Raw genomic sequence first — 18,767 nt, forward strand, 5'->3', positions numbered from 1 at the left:
AGATGCGCGTGCAACAGGTCGTTTCCGGTTATTTTTGGGTCCCCCCTTGTATATACATTTACCTTCATGAATATGGATTAAAGCAGTTACAGTTTCTGCTAGATTAGAAAAAAGTGTCACAAGTTCTTTCCAGAGCTTCGTGATAACTTTCTGCTTGTATTCGTAGCTTACAGATTCAAATAACACACACAACTTATCATGTATCATAAGAAATAATTTAAGCCTTGTTAGAGATACAGACTCAATATATACTCATCTGCTTGCTTACAGGTGCTTCTGCTGAACCCCAACACCACTGCACAATGTACTGGCACACGAATTTTTCCTCAGTGGTTTCTTACAGCTGCTAATTGCAATCCTAGGTATAAGTATATTTGTGCCATGTGCCATGCTGTTTATGTGTGCTGTTTATTCTCATAATATTTCAAATTTTACTCTCATTTTCATACTTTATTTACATAAAGTTCATAAAACGAATGCATGATGGGAATGGCACAACCATAAATTTGCCTAATTTTTAATTCACACCTACGGTTTGTGAAATTCAGAATTGAGAGAAAATGTGATTTTGATTATTTTACTTTAATTTTAAACTGAACTTTCATAATTTTCTTAAAAAAACTCACTATACAAAAAATTGGCATACAACACAAATATATGGGTCATAAAGATTTATGACTGTGGTCTGAGACACTATTTTGACATGGTGAATATTTAACAAAGCACATGGACAAATAATTTCTGATCTAAGCAACGTAATAACTACAATGTAATAGGCTCTACAACAGACTTGTACCTGAAATAATAAACTTGGATCTGCAATAAATGAACACCAAGACCAATAAAGCAGCGAAAACTGCAAATAAAGCAGATTTTTTTCAAAATGGTCATGACTATCAACCAAACTACATGGTGCTACACTCCAGAAGACAATGACCTCCATAGTCATCACTGCCAGAACCTCAAATCCTGCAAAGTAAGCACTTGGAAAACTGGTGTATTCAACTGAATAAACTTCCCCATTCTCATGGATATAAATTTCTTAAAGACAAAAAGGTAGACCTGTCTGGGAACATTATTTACCTCATGATTCACGGAAATTATCATGAACCTGTAAGAAGAAAGCTTGGAGGAAACACGAGAGACCAGATGTTACGTAGTTTGATCCCATCCTTATGATTGAAGTTTGGGGGTGTTTAGCTATTTCATAGGCTTCCCAGATGATGCAAGGATGAAGTGTGGATTTTTGCAAGACTTTTATATCAGGATATGGCACCTACATATTGCGCACATCTTATGCCTACCTCACTTGCCTTGATGATGAAGACTTCTACATATGCTAAACTACTGGATACGTCTGTATTCTATAGGACAGAAGACAATACACCCAGTAATCCAAAACCTCAACAATTAACGTAGTTGAACTCAAAAACTAAGTAACATACTGGAGACAGAGCACGGAAACCTAAGAACCAGAAAACCCTACAACAGTTTGTATACAGTCTACAGATGAATCATAAACCATCCATCTGAACTCTCATCAATTCCAGCCGCANTTACAGGGATAGCTTTGCCTCTCTTACTAGAGTAAACAGTTGTAACTTGCTTATGAAGTATGGAATCAGGTCTATACAATTTTATATAGACATTCATCATAAAATTAATGTTATGATTTCAACTAATACCGTATAGATTAAACTAATAATTTCTTTTATGCTTTTACAGTGGTACAAAAGATTTCATTGTGATATCAAGGAACAATAATAATGGACAATATGATAACCATACTATTACAAAATGGATTAATCACAATGAATACAATAATAATAAATACTGGAACAATAACATTGCTCTAGTGAAGGTATGATAGTTACCCAGACACAAACTTACTAACTAACTAACTAATTAATGCATCTTCTTCTTTTAGACAATTCCTAATAGGAAATATAACAGACAAACATTTATCCACACAGAGTTTATTATAAGTTTCTTTTAAACACATTTTAATAGGCCCAATTAGTTGCATGGGTACCCCAAACTCTATGAGAATACAGTATAACACTTCCTTCCTAACTGAAACTTGGGCTTTCTTGAGGTCTACAAACAGTCGATGTACTGTTTCATTGTACTCCCATTTTTCCTCCAGGATCCAACAAATGCAAAAAAAATTTGATCAGTAGTTGATCTGATGTGTTGAAAACACAGTAATGATCCACAATAATTTCGTCTACCTAAGGGCTTAAGCTTGAGAGAAGGGTATTGGGTAAAAATCTGTATGAAGTTGATAAGATGGTATACCTCAGTAATTGCTCTTCAGTTTCATTATCTTTCTTGTAATTTGGTACAATTAACACACTCCTTCCACTGCATAGGCAACTCTTTCTTATTAATGAATGAGTTTATGGATCTCAGAGTGTAATGTTCACCTCCTGAATCAGTTATGCTAGAATTTGATCAATATCTGTGATTTATACCTTCCAACGTTGCAATTAACGTCAGAAGGACCAGACTTGTACCAATGGCTTAGCTGTTAAGTATTTCTATGTACATTCAATAGCTGAGAAAAGTAATTCTTCCATCTATTCAAAATCTTGTGGGAATATGCAAGCAGATAACTGTTCTCATCCTTTACCATGTAATTTCTAGGTAAGTAACCCTTCCTAAATTAATTTATTCTTCTATATAAGTCTCTTATATTCTTACTAGGTCAGAAACAATATTGCAAATATCTTAGTGCAAGAAATGCAAAACATAGGTCAGAAGAGGTCTTGAGAGCCAGAAGTTCTGTCACATATCATAAGGTGTATCATGTAATATAATATAAATATATAAATACCAGAAATTCTTAATGTCCCATAAGTATAAATAGTACAGAACTTTAAATAAAATTAGAAACAGTAAATCAATTAATATTTTATACTGTATATGTATTTATGTATAATATAATAAGCTGACTTTTTGTTTTCACTTGATCTCAGTCATTTCATTATACAATAATCAAATGTTATGTGATGGTACAAAATATATAATATCATATACACAACAGAATGCATAAAATAAAAATAAAGCTGACTGCATATATTCAAACTAATAGAAAATATCTAATAAATATATGTAATTTATTTTAAAAATGACAAGTTATGTATTTTAACAGGTAGAACCAATAATTGAAGGCCCATACACAGCTGTGCTTCCTAATGCTGATGTTGCAGACTATACCAATGAAACTGGCACTGTATTTGGTTGGGGAGCAAATTGTGTAAGTTGCATACAGTATCATAGTTTTTTAAAATTCATCCAAGTCAGATGGCATTGTATATATAGAAAGTATCACGAATCTTAAATTCATCATCTCTTGCATACATCGCAGATATTCAGATGATAATCCATACAATAACATCCATGAAAAACTGTGCTGATGACCTCCATCTGTATTTTTTTAACTCCGTGATTTCAGTCTGCAAGTGAACCATACTGACCGAGCGACTGCCGCTTGTCAGCAAAGCTTAGTGCCAACTTTTGCGGATAGAGGGTGTCGCGTGGTCAGCGTAATGAATCCCCACGGCCGTTAATTTCGGTTTTCTAGACCGGAGCCGCTATTTCCTTGAAATAGCTCCTCAATTATCATCATGAGGCTGAGTGGACCCCGTTCCACTTCTCTGAAAAAATCTGGTAGCGCCAGGAATCGAACCCAGACCTCTGGATCTGTAGCCACGAATGCTGACCACTAGACCACAGATGCAATCCCCTTCATCTATATACAGATGTTAAAAAGAACTATAAATTAATATGTGAGACCTTACTTTCTCCTCATAGTGACTGTAAAACTACTGTGTTCTAGGATGTGCTGCTGTATAGTATGATGAATGAATGAATGTATAAGGAGTGGGTCTTCTCGGCCCGTGCACCGCGACCTACAGTGATCTATTGTGCTTCCCCTTTTGATTATTCTCTCAGCAATCCTGCGCTTCAAATGAAGCACAGGATTTTGTACATTGGGGCATCAAAATAGTCACTTGGTCCCATAAAGTATTAACCCAGGTGACATATTCTTAAATAAGCTAAGGCCTCACATTCACACAGGATGTGTGTGTGGCTGTTTCATTTTCTTCTTGACACCTCTCACAAGTGGGACTATCACTTAGTCCCAGTTTGTATAGTATGACATATCATTACCAACATATTAGACAAAGCTGTCTCCGGGGCAGAACAGGGAGCCTCCTCTACTTTAAAGATAAAAACAGATTCCTCTGAAACACTGGTAATGATCCATCAGGCTAAACAATGTCACATTCCAGAAGAGAGTAGTCTGTAAACATTCCAATATTAATGGTGGTTTGTCCAATTGGAATTCATATTATTGTATCCACTATCACTGCTTTAAATTTTATGGACTTATCTTGGAAACAGAAATGTTCCTTGCATGTCTTTCTTGTTATTCTATAAAAGGGACATGGCAGGTGCCATAAACAGACACAATGTGAAGCAAAGGGTGAAAGATCTACAGTTTCAATTTAACCTGACCATAAATGTGGAACTATTGTCACAAAGGGTGGACCTTCCAAATTAAGAACCACTTTGCAGGCACTTATACTTTTAATGGTTAAGAAACGAACTGAACCCAAAAGGGTGTAATTTCAAAAGGAACTGCTACAAAGAAAAGGAAGGTTTCTTCTGTTCTAAATGTGTTTGTTTGAGGATAGAATGTTATTATCAGATGAGTTAAGACTGCTGAACAAAGGTCGACTGTCAAAGCCTAACCCACGGTAACCCAACTGGGACCTGCAAAGAGGAGTGCTCAGGTGCCAAAACACCCTGATTGGGAAGAGTCAAAATTTTGACCTCTAACCTCGAAACTGGAGCTGCATGACCAATAGGAAAATCAGTTACAGCTTTCTAGGTGGGTTCAGAAGCAAAGATGTCGGGATGAACCCTCCCCCTTGTGGATATATATACATACATACATACATACATATACATATATATGTGTTTGGGTGTGACATGGAGGTAGTTCTTTATGCCGTTTTGGGAGCTGTGGAGCTGTTAAGAAGTTTAGAGGCTGTGAAATTATGGAGTTGTGGGTGGATGGTGGTCACTGTCGAGAGATAATGAGATAACAGAAATCTGAAGTAAGGAGGTTTTTAATTTATATGTGAACAGCAATTTTAAAGTGAGAAATGGCAATTGAACAGAAGTGTAATGATTGAGATTTAAAAACAGTGCTTTGGATATAAGCCAGATCAATGTGACATTTGCTGTGTTTAACAAATAGTTTAATAAGATTTCTTCATGTCCCAGTCGCTAAAGCAACCAGAATTTTCTGAGATAAGAACCCATGACTGCTAACTAGCTGAAGCACCCTTTGCACATACCCTCATTGAGAAGAACAGAACTGCTGAAGGCAGCGTGCTGTGCTGAAGTAGGTGGAATGGTTGCACCTTTTACCTTTACACTAAGTGGGACCACAGTTGCTTCAATCTCAGAAGTTCACATGGACACAAATTTGGCATTACCCAAAGAACTGAACAGAGGTACCAGGATAGTTCAGCTGGTTACAGACTTTATGACAGAGAAATCAGGGTTCAGTTCCAGGTAGGGGCAAGCTCTTCTCTCCACAGCATCCAGACTAACTCCAGAGCCCACCCAGCCTCCTAGCAAATTGGTATCAGAGGCTCTTTCCCCAGGGAAAAGCAGCCGAGACATGAAGCAGACCAGTGACCTCCATCCAATGCTGAGGTTAAGAATTTAGGGAGTTATATCGCCATGCCTTCACTCACCTTCATGGAGGGATGCTTAATCAGGCACAGGCACATTTTCATATTTCCCTTCCCTACTGTGGGATGGTGTCCACACAGTACAAAACACAAAAAGTATGCTAACAAACACTGAATCACAATCTTCACTAATAAACAAGAAAATACATAAGTGATTTGTACTTAAAAATTCTTAATTTATCATCCTGAACAATTTCATTGCCAATACTAATTCATTTATAAGTTTGACAAATGATTTTGATATAGATACCTCGATTTCTGAGATTACGGCTGCCACAAATGTTTCTCCAGGCTACTTGGCATTACAACTCAGAAGACTGTACTCTTCATAGTCAGCACAGTGAAGACCTGAAATCCAAAAACTCAGTGTCATTCACACATTTCTTTCTGCACAGGGCTTTTGCAGCTGGAGTGAAACACTGAAGAAGATTGACAACTTGAAAATCTATAGTCATGAAGAGTGTGAAGCAATTTATGGAGAAGGACCAACAAACAGCACAATCTGTGCAGGAAATCCTGATAAACTAGAGGGAATATGTGACGTAAGTTTAAAGGAAGGTTACCAAATTTTAATGACTGGCTTTGCTTAGCAACCGCTGTTTACTCGCTTTGCATAGCAACCAGCGTGCTGTGACTCGGCTCACTTCGGCTCCGCTCGGCACATCACGGCTGGCGGGGAGGGAGGGGCACCATCCATAGTGCAGCACGTCACAATATGAACACATAATTAAATTCAATAATATACTTTGATCAACATTTTAATGATCACTACTGTCTGTTTTAGGGTGACAATGGTTCCCCACTCATGGTGAAAAATGTGATTGTTGGAGTTACATCTTGGATGAGATATCCGTGTGCTTCAGTGCCAGCCGTTTTTACCAGCGTCTCACATTATATAAAATGGATACATTTATCTGTTGCTATTATTCCAATACTGTGAACTTTAATAGAACAACCTGCGGTTAATGTTAACATGTACGAACATTTCTAAAAACAAACAGAGAATAAATTCAAAAACTTCATCAACTTCAAAACGAATGAATTAATTAACACTGCAAACCCCTGTCTAAAGTAGACTTGCTTACACATGCAAAAAAAAAAGAAAGAAAGAAAGAAAGAAAGAAAGAAAGAAAAAACAAAACAAAACAAAACATAAATAATCATTTACCAAACACAGAAAAATTGAGTGTATGCACTCTGATCCCTTGGCTTCAACCAATTAAGACCTCTCCTTCCAATAATCATTCTCAAAATCATTCATCGACACAATTCTTTATTATTATCATTCACAGGTGCATAATTTACAATACAATGCCACATGTAACATATTGTATTTGCATTTACCATGTGTGAAAGTCATAATATTTATGGGTTTATTATGTTTTCAACTCATATACAGTAAGGGCAGTGCTTGTGTGTGTGTAAAAAAATTATTGTAGCCAGGTATTAATGGGAGACTTCACACAGACATTTTCACGTATCCTCACTTGAATCATAAGATGCCAGGTCTGTTCACTGCAAATTTACCTGATACACCATTCTTGAGGAACCTAAAAGCCATGTTGGGAGTTGGTTTACTGTACATTTAAAGCAACACTAACCAAAATTCTAAGCAAATGATTCATATATTCAAGTTAGTATTGTAGTGGAAATGTTTCCTTCATTGACATAATACCATGCTGTCGGTTGATTGCCATGATATGATAGTTACTGGAGACTTTGAATAAATATGGAAGGCTGTAGCCATGGCATACTTTTTTGGTATTAATTCAGTACTTAGAATTACTGCATTTTTGGACTTGTCCATCATCCGGTATTAGGGAAACTAGAGAACATAACGTTCTGGGAACTGGATCTGTTTCCACCTACTTTGCTGGGTCGCTTAGAAAATGACTGAGGTTAGCTCTTCTTAAGGGACCCTACGGAGGTGTCTCCCACGTCACCTGAGGACAGACACAGATCTAGTTTCTGAAACGTTGTGCTTCCTAGTTTCCAGAATACCAGACAATGAACAAAGCCCATAAACCCAGTAATTCTGAGTATTATACACAATCGTCAGGACCCTTTAGAATCTAACTCAGTACTCACTTTAAATGACTGTGAAATACCGTGAAGAATCTGTCAGGACAGCCACTATCATAGCTAAAGGGCTTCCTAAACATGACGCAGGTGTAGAGACCTGTTCAACCAAAAATAACCAATAAGTGTGTGAATACAATGGCATTGCCCATTGCCTTGAGTTATATGTGTTTAAGTGTAAGGTAAAGAATACAGCAGAACAATCAGAGTGTTTATGTTGTTTAATTTATTATTTATAACCATAATAAATGGACTGTTATACAGAAAAAATTAATAAATCCTGAAAGACACCCCGATACAACTGCATTGTCTGTTACATCATCATCACTGACAGAACAGCCCTCTGTGAACCACAGACTTACTTAGAAGATTTTGCCAGACTTGTCTGTTCCATTGTGAATGAAACCATCCAGTTCTCCCTTTTCTGGATTTTGCAACAGTAATTCTTTTACAGAGCAAGGTTGCCAGCCTTGCGTCCAACCCCAACCTCGCGTCCAACCCCAACCTCGAGGATCAGATCTTTCTATTTATGTCCCTTTACAGAGCAAGGTTGCCAGCCTTGCGTCCAACCCCAACCTCGAGGATCAGGTCTTTTTATTTATGTCCCTTTACAGAGCAAGGTTGCCAGCCTTGCGTCCAACCCCAACCTCGAGGATCAGGTCTTTTTATTTATGTCCCTTTACAGAGCAAGGTTGCCAGCCTTGCGTCCAACCCCAACCTCGAGGATCAGGTCTTTTTATTTATGTCCCTTTACAGAGCAAGGTTGCCAGCCTTGCGTCCAACCCCAACCTCGAGGATCAGGTCTTTTTATTTATGTCCCTTTACAGAGCAAGGTTGCCAGCCTTGCGTCCAACCCCAACCTCGAGGATCAGGTCTTTTTATTTATGTCCCTTTACAGAGCAAGGTTGCCAGCCTTGCGTCCAACCCCAACCTCGAGGATCAGGTCTTTTTATTTATGTCCCTTTACAGAGCAAGGTTGCCAGCCTTGCGTCCAACCCCAACCTCGAGGATCAGGTCTTTTTATTTATGTCCCTTTACAGAGCAAGGTTGCCAGCCTTGCGTCCAACCCCAACCTCGAGGATCAGGTCTTTTTATTTATGTCCCTTTACAGAGCAAGGTTGCCAGCCTTGCGTCCAACCCCAACCTCGAGGATCAGGTCTTTTTATTTATGTCCCTTTACAGAGCAAGGTTGCCAGCCTTGCGTCCAACCCCAACCTCGAGGATCAGGTCTTTTTATTTATGTCCCTTTACAGAGCAAGGTTGCCAGCCTTGCGTCCAACCCCAACCTCGAGGATCAGATCTTTCTATTTATGTCCCCCAGTGACCGACTGGCCCAGTTATAATCCCAGGCACCTGGTTCCTTTTTTCCACCTTCAGAAACACTCAGGGAGGTATTTTAACTCACCTCCACATGAGACGTACATGTTATGCAAGAAAAAATTAACTGAGCTTTCCCCTGATGGTCAGATGCAATTGATTTTGTCTGTGCCTGTGGGGGTGTTTGAGACAGTAAGTCAAAGGCAACCCAAACATGCATCAGTGAATCTTAATGTAAACCACTGTAGTGAGACTTGCTTGTGGTTTATTTCACAATGCTATCAGTAGCAAGATAATATAGCACTAAAAGACAGGATCACTGATCAACTGGAAGGTATCTGGAAGGAGTCAGTCATGGCCTAATCAAAGTACTTTCCCAGCATTTCCCTGAAAGGGCTGAGGAAAACCACAAAAAAAAAAAAAAACAGCTGGTCACAGCTAAGATTTGAACCAAGCATCTCTGACCTATAATTCTAGTGTTAACTGCTAGGCCAGTCTGATCAGTTGCACAGTTACATATGAAGTTATGTTGTTTATTGTTATTTACTACAGGTCTACCACAGTAACACAAAGAAAATACAGAACCATCAGCTTTCACAGGGAAAATGTCATATCCTTATTAATCTCAGAAAGACATACATCTATCTTGAATTTTCAACTTTTTATCATTTTAAACTATCATGTCATGTTTTACTCTCATTTTAAAGTAAAAAGTAAGTAAAGTGAAGCTATCCCTGTACCAGGCTGTGAAGGCCCATAGGGTTGTGAGACGTTGAGGGTCCCACATTATCTAGACAATCGGCTCAAAGATGGCAGTACAGTTGTCAGCCTTATGTGCCGGACTCTCATTATAACATGACATAATAGCAAATTACTTGTGCATATGAACTGGGCCAGTACTGAGCATACAAATCTGCTACATGGTTATAATAAAATGTTGAGCAGTATCCAATCAATCAAAGGGAACAGAATTACACTGAATGTTAAGATACACAAAAAAAATAATGCTGTACGTGAATCCAGCAGCTAAGCTTCTCCCATCTCAATTCTGACAACATTAAAACTAGAAAATTTTCACCAAACTCCAACATTTTACATCAGATTTGAGATTCTCAGAGCAATGACTATGAAGAGAATTATCTTCTTGGATGTGACACCATGTAGTATGTAGGTGTCACATCCCAGAAGACAGTACCCTCAAACACTGCCACTTGAAGTTTTAAAGGATCTCTGTGAGATCTGGAGTTCCCACAGCAGAGACTATTCTGGGATGTGATGCCATTAAGTCTGACACATAGTTAGCAAACTCCGTGGTTTCAGCCCATAAGTGAACTATACTGACCGAGCGACTGCCGCTTGTCAGCGAAGTTAGTGCCAACTTTAGCGGATAGAGGGTCTCGTGTGGTCAGTGCAATGAATCCCCACGGCCATTAATCTCGGTTTTCTAGACCAGAGCCGCTATTTCCTTGAAACAGCTCCTTAATTCTCCTCACTAGGCTAAGTGGACCCGTTCCAGACCCACTACTTCTCAGAAAATATGGTAGCACTGGGAATCGAGCCTGGACCTCTGGATCTGTAGCCAGGAACTCTGACCACTAAACCACAGAGGCGGTCACACACAGCAATATTTTAAAAAAATGTGCTGCCTCCATCTTCAAGGTACCCTGGATACAAAGATAGCACAATCCTCTGAAACATATGTAAACATCCACTAGACTACAGTATCTCACCCAATAAGAAAGCAAATTCCACAACTTCAGAAAATCAAAAAAACCATTACTCCAAGGAAGTCAAATGAGGGGTACATAGCATGACTGACAGTTTAGTGTCTCATAAATAAAATGGCCCTCTAACATCTGCCACATTTTGTGGAGATACATGTGGCAGACACCATAACACAGAGTGCAGGAATAAAATAAAATAAAATAATCAATCAACTACAGTGGCGACTGTTAACTCATTCACACTTGTGTACATTGTATCTTCATTGTATCAGTGTACTTCTATGTACTTCATGTAGTTCTGATGCAGCGGCAACTGAGAATTCCCAACAAACATTTTTCTTAGCCTCTCCCATCTGTTCAGTGGAAGAGGTAACAATTTGGCCTCTTATTCTCCACATAATTCCAACCAAATTAAGTACACACACCAGTAGTAGACAGCCATAATTACACTAGTGCTTGCCAGTGTTAATCATGAGACTGAAGTCCTGAAGGCATGTTGTCCACTATAGACAAATTTCTGACAGCTGTGACACATCAATTGGTCACATTAAGATGTGGTTTTCTTAAATATGGGCCAGTACTGTGTAGAAAGACATCCCCTGGATACAGTTGATTATACTCAAATCAGTATTTTACACCCCCTATCTGAATATTATGTAAGCTCTTAATACTTAAAACAGCATTAAAAAAATGTTTTAAAAAACCGATTCTCATCATATACCAATGAAAATAAGAACATTTATATTTTAATTAAATTATATCCATACTCACCTTCTTGTCGAATTTGGTAAGAAATGCTCAAATTATCACATTCAGAAACAACAAATAAGTGGACATGTGACAACCTGTTAACTAAAGCATTTCACAAGAGAAATACATAGACCACTATGTGGTTCCAATGGACAAAAATTTTCAATTAGAAGTACCTTCAATTTTAATTTTTGGCTTCTGCAGTGTTCCACCAGCCTTTCTTGGGCCTTTACACCATGTAGACCATGTAGACCGATGTGGACAGCGTTCCTGACGTTTCGTAGATGGAGCTGCGTGTACCTCCGAAAAACGTCAGCGACACTGTCTACATTTACATGGTGCGAAAACCCAAGAGCTCAATCATCATTAATAGTAACTTTCCAAATGTACCCAAAAGCTTAATAATTAACTAACACGTTAAATATGTCAACTACTGGTACGATTACCTTATCATAAACAGAAGAAGCGCGCTACTACAACCTGTACGTAATGCATAAAAATTAGACCAAAACACATAAAAAACTATAACATAGAACTAACCTCTACATCCTATCATTCAGCCTCACCCTTCATTAAATATGCAGCACTAACAAATGTCGGTTACACAAAATACATATACAAAACACTGGCTCATTTAGGTATATTTTAATTTAATTAACGCTGTCAACGAAACCGTACCAAAACTGTACTTGGTAGCATTTCTTTTCACGAATATCTTTGACGTCGTAGTCACGGATTACCTACCAAGTCAACGTCTTTTTGACAGGTACAATCTGACGAAATTTGTTGAATTTTCAGAACAATGGAATTAATTTATTCTGTTCGTTGGTTTTGACCATTACGATGGACTATACTAAAATATAATTTATTGACATTCTATGGAGCGTTCATAGCTCTGAGCAAAGGGTATAGACTATTACGAAGAACTATATACTACATTATTGCGAAGGCGGAAGACGAAAAACTTTTTCAATTACTGAGTCAGTTGGATTCATTGAAGATTATTATAAAGGCGCATGGCGAAAGTTTTATTTAGTTACTCAGTGATTCAATGAGGAAAATGGAGGAGGAAGGCTAACACCTTGCTGACATTCAGAATGAGTTGGATTTAGTGAAGACAATGGAGGAGGAAGACAATTATGATGCACACTCTCAGAATGAGGTTGGTTTAATGAGGACACTGAAGGAGGAGGAACAACCTGCTCACTTTAAGAATGAGGGGAATTCAGTGCGGAATTCGGCAATGAGGGCCGAAGAGCAACGTCTCAGATTCCAGCAACTTGAGTATATAATGCCGTTAAAAGTATAGGAAGACGAAGACGAAAATGATGCACACTTTCAGGATCAGCTGAATTCAGCGAGGACAATGGATATGGAAGAGGAACGCCCTGCTCACTTACACAATGAGAGGGTTTCAGTGAGGACAATGGAAGAGGAAGACGAATATGATGCACATTCTTAAAATGAGGTGCATTTAGTGAGGACGATGGAGGAGGAAGAACAACAACCTGCTCGCTTTAAGAATGACGGGGATTCAGTGAAGAATTTGAAGAAGACGGAGAATGAGCACCCTCTCAGATTCCAGCAAATTGAAATGCCAATAATAATGGAGGGAGACGAACACACGAAGCACACTCTCAGGATGAGGTGGATCCTGTGAACAAATTGTCACGTGTCCAGGTATCCGTGACAAATAATTACGGATTTGACGGAGCTGTTTCGTTGGATAAGTACGCCAGGCGGAACTACAGATAATTATCCCACGCGATAATTAAAACACTTCGTAACCGCGAACAGTGGATACACTCTAATGTTCCTTGTAACTACGCCACACGAAGGCTTCTGTCAGTTCTCCTCATTGCTGATCACCGTCCTGGTCTTCTCCCATATCGACGTCTTCCTGTCGAATGTCCTCGAAGTCGAAGTCAAAGTCACATTGCGACTGATCGTCAGTCAGTCAGTCAGTAAGTCTTGGCGTCGAGCCCTACGACACGCAGCGTCACGGTGGAGGTACTCGACACCGCCTCCACCATCTCCTCAAACACTGTTCACTGCTCCTTTTATGGGCTCGGCAAGGACCATCCACAGAACACAAATCGCTGCTTAGCAACGCATATCATGTACTGTTGTCACGCGTGTCAGCCCATGTATTGCCTAGCAATGGACACCCTATTGTTGCGCATTCTTTGCTGTAATATTGTTTGCGTATTCGTCTCCTAGAAACGGCCCAAGGATTTTTACTTTGTTGTCAGGTTCCACGGCTCTGCGATTCACCTCAAACTGGTGGCAAGGTCAAGAAAACGTGGATTTATACATCCACTCTCCCATACATCAGTTAAGCACACGGACAACTTTACCTTAGAATTTAATTTCTATTTGCAATATGTACCCCACATAAGGAGAGAGATGAAACTTAATATTAAAAAATATATATACAAGCACAAAAATAAGATAACCAGATGCAGGAAAGCCGATTAATAATATTACAAAATTGGTGAAAGAAGTAAAATAAGATCTAAAGAGCCAATATCAAGATTGTTGAAATTGCCTATTAAGTTACACAAGGAGGCGCAACTTCAGCAGTTTGGAAGAATACGATGAGAAGTTGTGCACTTCATTGGCTGACAGCTATGATATCCGGTCCAATGTGAAAATAATGACATTTAAAATGTTACATTACGCATATCGCTTTACAGTATTAATAACATTTAAATATAAAATTGCCGACCAACCATTTTTCAGGCTTCATCAAGGACTGTGAAACAAGACCTCTAAAGTGTGCTCCCATAACCGTTAGAGAGTAAAATAAGGTCACAGGACCACGTGGGACTCAGAACTGAGAATCAATGTACTGGTGAGAACCAGCAGTAGTTTAGCAGACAGGTCCTACAGGTCATTAGTAATGAGGTATATCTTGACAGAAGTTCTTTCATTTATGGCCCTGTACTATGGTACACGGACCATGCTATGGAAAAAACTGATGTTCTGAACGTAACAGTCACACGTACATCGAATATGCATGGGCCTATGTTTCCAATAGCATCACAGTGAACATGTACGTTTACCTAGCTTAGGTCTTTATACAAAGAATCTGTCCAAGTTCAAAGCACTTTTTGACATTTGGTTACATCTGTATGGGTCTCTGACAAAGAAAACACACAGGCAAGTGTGCTGCGAATATTTGGATCCAAGAGGGATGAAATAATAGGAGGCTAGAGAAAACTGCATAATAAGGAGATTCATAACTTTAAACCTTCCGCACATATATACTCAAATGCCAAAAGTCATGGGGCAGCAGTATGTACATTTATTGTTAAGTGGTGCCACTGTCCCTTGACGGCTTGGGAACACCCAGAGCTGTATCAGTTGTGAGGTGCCAGTCAGTCTGCTCATGGCAATTATCAGAATTTGAATGAAGCATGAAAGTGGGTGCCAGATGGACGACACATTCCATTTCCAAAGTTGTGCAGCCATTCAACATTCCTCGATCCAGTATCATGTTCGTGCTAGGAATACCTCATGGGAGGCATTACCAGCCACTGTGGACAGCACAGTGGTTAACACAGGTGCTTCGTGATCGTGACCAGAGGCGCCTAGCTAGAATTTTCCATGGTAACAAACAAGCAACACTGGCTGAAATCACATCCACATGCAATGCAGGAGGTAACAGATGCATATGCAGCAGGTCAGTGCAGCATTCTTTAGCTTCTATGGGATACAGGAGCAAAAGTCCCACCAGAGTGCCTCTGTTAACACCACAAAACTGAACACAGCGCCTCACCTGGGCTTGTGACATCGCTAACTGGAGGACTGGAAACGTGGTGTGGTCCAATAAATCATAATACCAGCTGTTTTGGGCAGATGGTAGTTTCATACTGTTGTGGGGTATGTTCACATGGCATGGGTTAGGCCCACTGGTCCACCTAAACATGTCATTGACCAGTGAATGCTACACTGCACTGCTTGGTGACCATTTGCAGTCCTGCATGGACTTCATGTACCCCACAACGACGGGATATTCCAGCAGGAAAATGCGCCATTTCATCAGGCCACAGCTGTCCAGAACTGGTTCGAAAGCATTCTTGAGAGTTCCAACAAATGTTGTGGCCACCACATTTGACTGACATGAACCCAAGCAATCATTTATGGAACATGGTGGAGAGGTTCATTCACACCCAAGATCCAGCACCTACAAGCTGTGGGCAGCCATGCAGACAACATGGTGTAATGTCTCTCCAGAAGTCTTCCACCCACTTGTGGAATAGACGCCACATCAAGTTGCTGCACTTTGCCAAGCTAGAGGGGGTCCTACATGATACAATGTACTTATCCCATGACTTTTGGCACTTGAGGTAATTAGAATGATCATGGATTCATAAAGGAGGTGTACACAGGGCATGTAGCACACATGGGAGAGAAGAATGCATACGCACTTTTATGGGAAAGCCAGAAGGAACACCTTGATGTAGATGGATAATATTAAAATGGAACTTACAGAAATAGGATTGGGTTGTATGGACTGAATTCATCTGGCTCAGGACAGGGACCAGTGGTGGCCTCTTGTGACCATGGTAATGAACCTTCAGGTTCCATGAATTATTGTGAAATTCTTGAATAGCTGTGTCTGGTGGCTTCTCAAAGACTTGGCCCCATTGAATTAGTTTAGCTGGAAGGCAAGACAAAATTATTCATTATACCCCTCGTTATACAAATTTCTGAAAATTGGGAAAGGCTTAATGTGCTGTATGAATATCAAAGAATGACACTGGCTTGACAGTCATGAAATGGCCAACTTCAATACCATCCCAACCTCAACCATATGTCACATTTGAATCCCAAGACTGCCAATGTAAAATTTCCAAATGAAATACCCTATGACTAATCTCTTGTGAGAAACCTACAGAATCATATGCTCTAATCATAACTATTAAAACTTTTGTGCTTGAACATGACAAAATATTATTTCAGATTTAGTTATGTCATTAATATCCTCAATTTTCATACCTAGTCTTCCAGCTACATGTACTAAATTACACATTAATTCTGCTGTGTATAAATTATGTTATTCTATACACAATTCTATAATGGTTTCCTGATACTATAGAAGTTTTTCAATCATAGTAGGCAATATGAAACCTCAATGTTTGTGGGCAGATTAACAAACCAACACATTTTTATGCATTAATATATAGGAATCAGTTTGGCTGTGCTGTTGTAATTCTATTCACTATTTTAGTACTTCTTACAGTAACAAAAGGCATGTGAAAAGCCTTCATGTATTATTTCTATTTTGGCAGTACTGATATTTTGATATGTGAAATTTGGTATGTATCACTGAATATGGATTAGTTTATAAAGATTTGGAAGATTTTCTTCCACACGGAAATGTAATTAACATGCCATGTTGACCAGTTTGGTAAAACTGTGTCCAAATGCTCTAATCTGAAATTCATATGCTACCATTTGTTATACATTTCATCAGTTACCCTACACTACATGTGTTACAACATATGGAGCTTCTGACCAGATATGCTACAGATTTTTCATCTGGCATCTGTGAACGTGGGATTACTACGCTCCCACTGTTTCGTGTATGGCCCCTCATCAGTAGTAAGTCTACCTCATGGGTGCCCTCACATCGGACTACTGGTACTCTCCTTTACCAAGCTGGGATAAGACCAGGGAGACACTGGATGCAGTATATTACAACAATCTTTTGTGATCACACTAATGCAGTGCCAGAAATTACAAATAATTCATTCATGATGTGCAAATTCACTAATATGGCAAACTGCTGCATAAAACATCAGTCCAGTCTTTGCTAGAAACTGTACATGGTGATTCACCCTCAGGACACCCCAGATTAATGACTTTAAATTAATGTTATATTTTAGCGTCCTGTTGCACTGATTTAAGTCCATGATTTATTTTATCCGTCTTCTAGTGCATACATTTATTTATCCCCTCTTTTCACTCTCACTACATGTTTCGGCACCAATGTGCCATCTTCAGGTGCTGATCCAATCCACGACAAACTAATTCATTGCATGCCTTGTCTTTACATACTAAAATAACTAAAATATATATTTATCATATATACTGACAAATGTCAAGTGTTAAAATACTAAAACTGTACAGCATATTTCTTTCCTACGTCGTGTTTCATTACGCGAGTCACGTCTATCATCCTCTGTTGGAGCACTCTNTAGGAAAGAAATATGCTGTACAGTTTTAGTATTTTAACACTTGACATTTGTCAGTATATATGATAAATATATATTTTAGTTATTTTAGTATGTAAAGACAAGGCATGCAATGAATTAGTTTGTCGTGGATTGGATCAGCACCTGAAGATGGCACATTGGTGCCAAAACATGTAGTGAGAGTGAAAAGAGGGGATAAATAAATGTATGCACTAGAAGACGGATAAAATAAATCATGGACTTTAAATTATACAATAATTTACCAATGAAAACAAAACATATTGCTAGATGCAGATATAGTTGGTTTACAGAAGACACTGAATTCAGATGTGCAACTGGACACGTGTGTCCTGTGAGTTCATGTATCCTGGATAGGAGAAATGAACCTTCTTATGAAAACCATGTCAATATTACAAAGCGCACAGTATTACCAAATTTTGTTTTCCATGGTAAATTATTATACAATTCATAATTATTATTATTCCAGGCCTCCTGAGTGAACTATTCTCTATATTGCAATACTGCAATAACTATCAGACAAAAGTCTATATTTCCAAGGAAACTTTATCCATCCATCAGAAGAAAGTGGTGCCTGATTAACACTGTTGCCTCTAGTTTTGATACACTAGTTATCATCCTGCGGATGCAGGTTGATCCTTTTTGTAGTATTCAGTGACAATTTATTTGAAATATGATATGCAGTGTTAAATGTGAGGGTGATCTTAAAAAAATATGGTGGGAGGGCATGGACTGAATTCATTTGGCTCGGTATAGGGACCAGTGGCAAACTCAGGTGATCATGGTAAAGAACTTTCAGGTCCATAAAAGGCAGGAAATTTCTTGATGATCAGAGTGACTAGGTTCTCAAGAAGGATACTGTTCCACAAATTTGTTTACTTACATGGTACTAAGTGTCATTA

At 38.8% G+C, this 18,767-nt stretch overlaps 1 protein-coding gene across 1 annotated transcript in view; it reads left to right on the forward strand.

Moving 5' to 3' along the window:
* The window catches only part of LOC111871732 (trypsin 5G1), a 27,902-nt gene extending 21,155 nt beyond the window's left edge, over positions 1 to 6,747 (forward strand). Inside the window, exons 11-15 of the mRNA XM_033754372.1 lie at positions 271 to 362; positions 1,726 to 1,861; positions 3,155 to 3,259; positions 6,170 to 6,316; positions 6,559 to 6,747. Coding sequence (XP_033610263.1) covers positions 271 to 362; positions 1,726 to 1,861; positions 3,155 to 3,259; positions 6,170 to 6,316; positions 6,559 to 6,714 — 636 coding nt within the window. The 3' untranslated portion in view covers positions 6,715 to 6,747. The remainder of the gene's footprint in view (positions 1 to 270; positions 363 to 1,725; positions 1,862 to 3,154; positions 3,260 to 6,169; positions 6,317 to 6,558) is intronic.
* Positions 6,748 to 18,767: the final 12,020 nt, after the last annotated feature.

This window comes from Cryptotermes secundus, unplaced genomic scaffold (assembly GCF_002891405.2).
Source record: "Cryptotermes secundus unplaced genomic scaffold, Csec_1.0 scaffold602, whole genome shotgun sequence".
NCBI classification, from domain to species: domain Eukaryota; kingdom Metazoa; phylum Arthropoda; class Insecta; order Blattodea; family Kalotermitidae; genus Cryptotermes; species Cryptotermes secundus.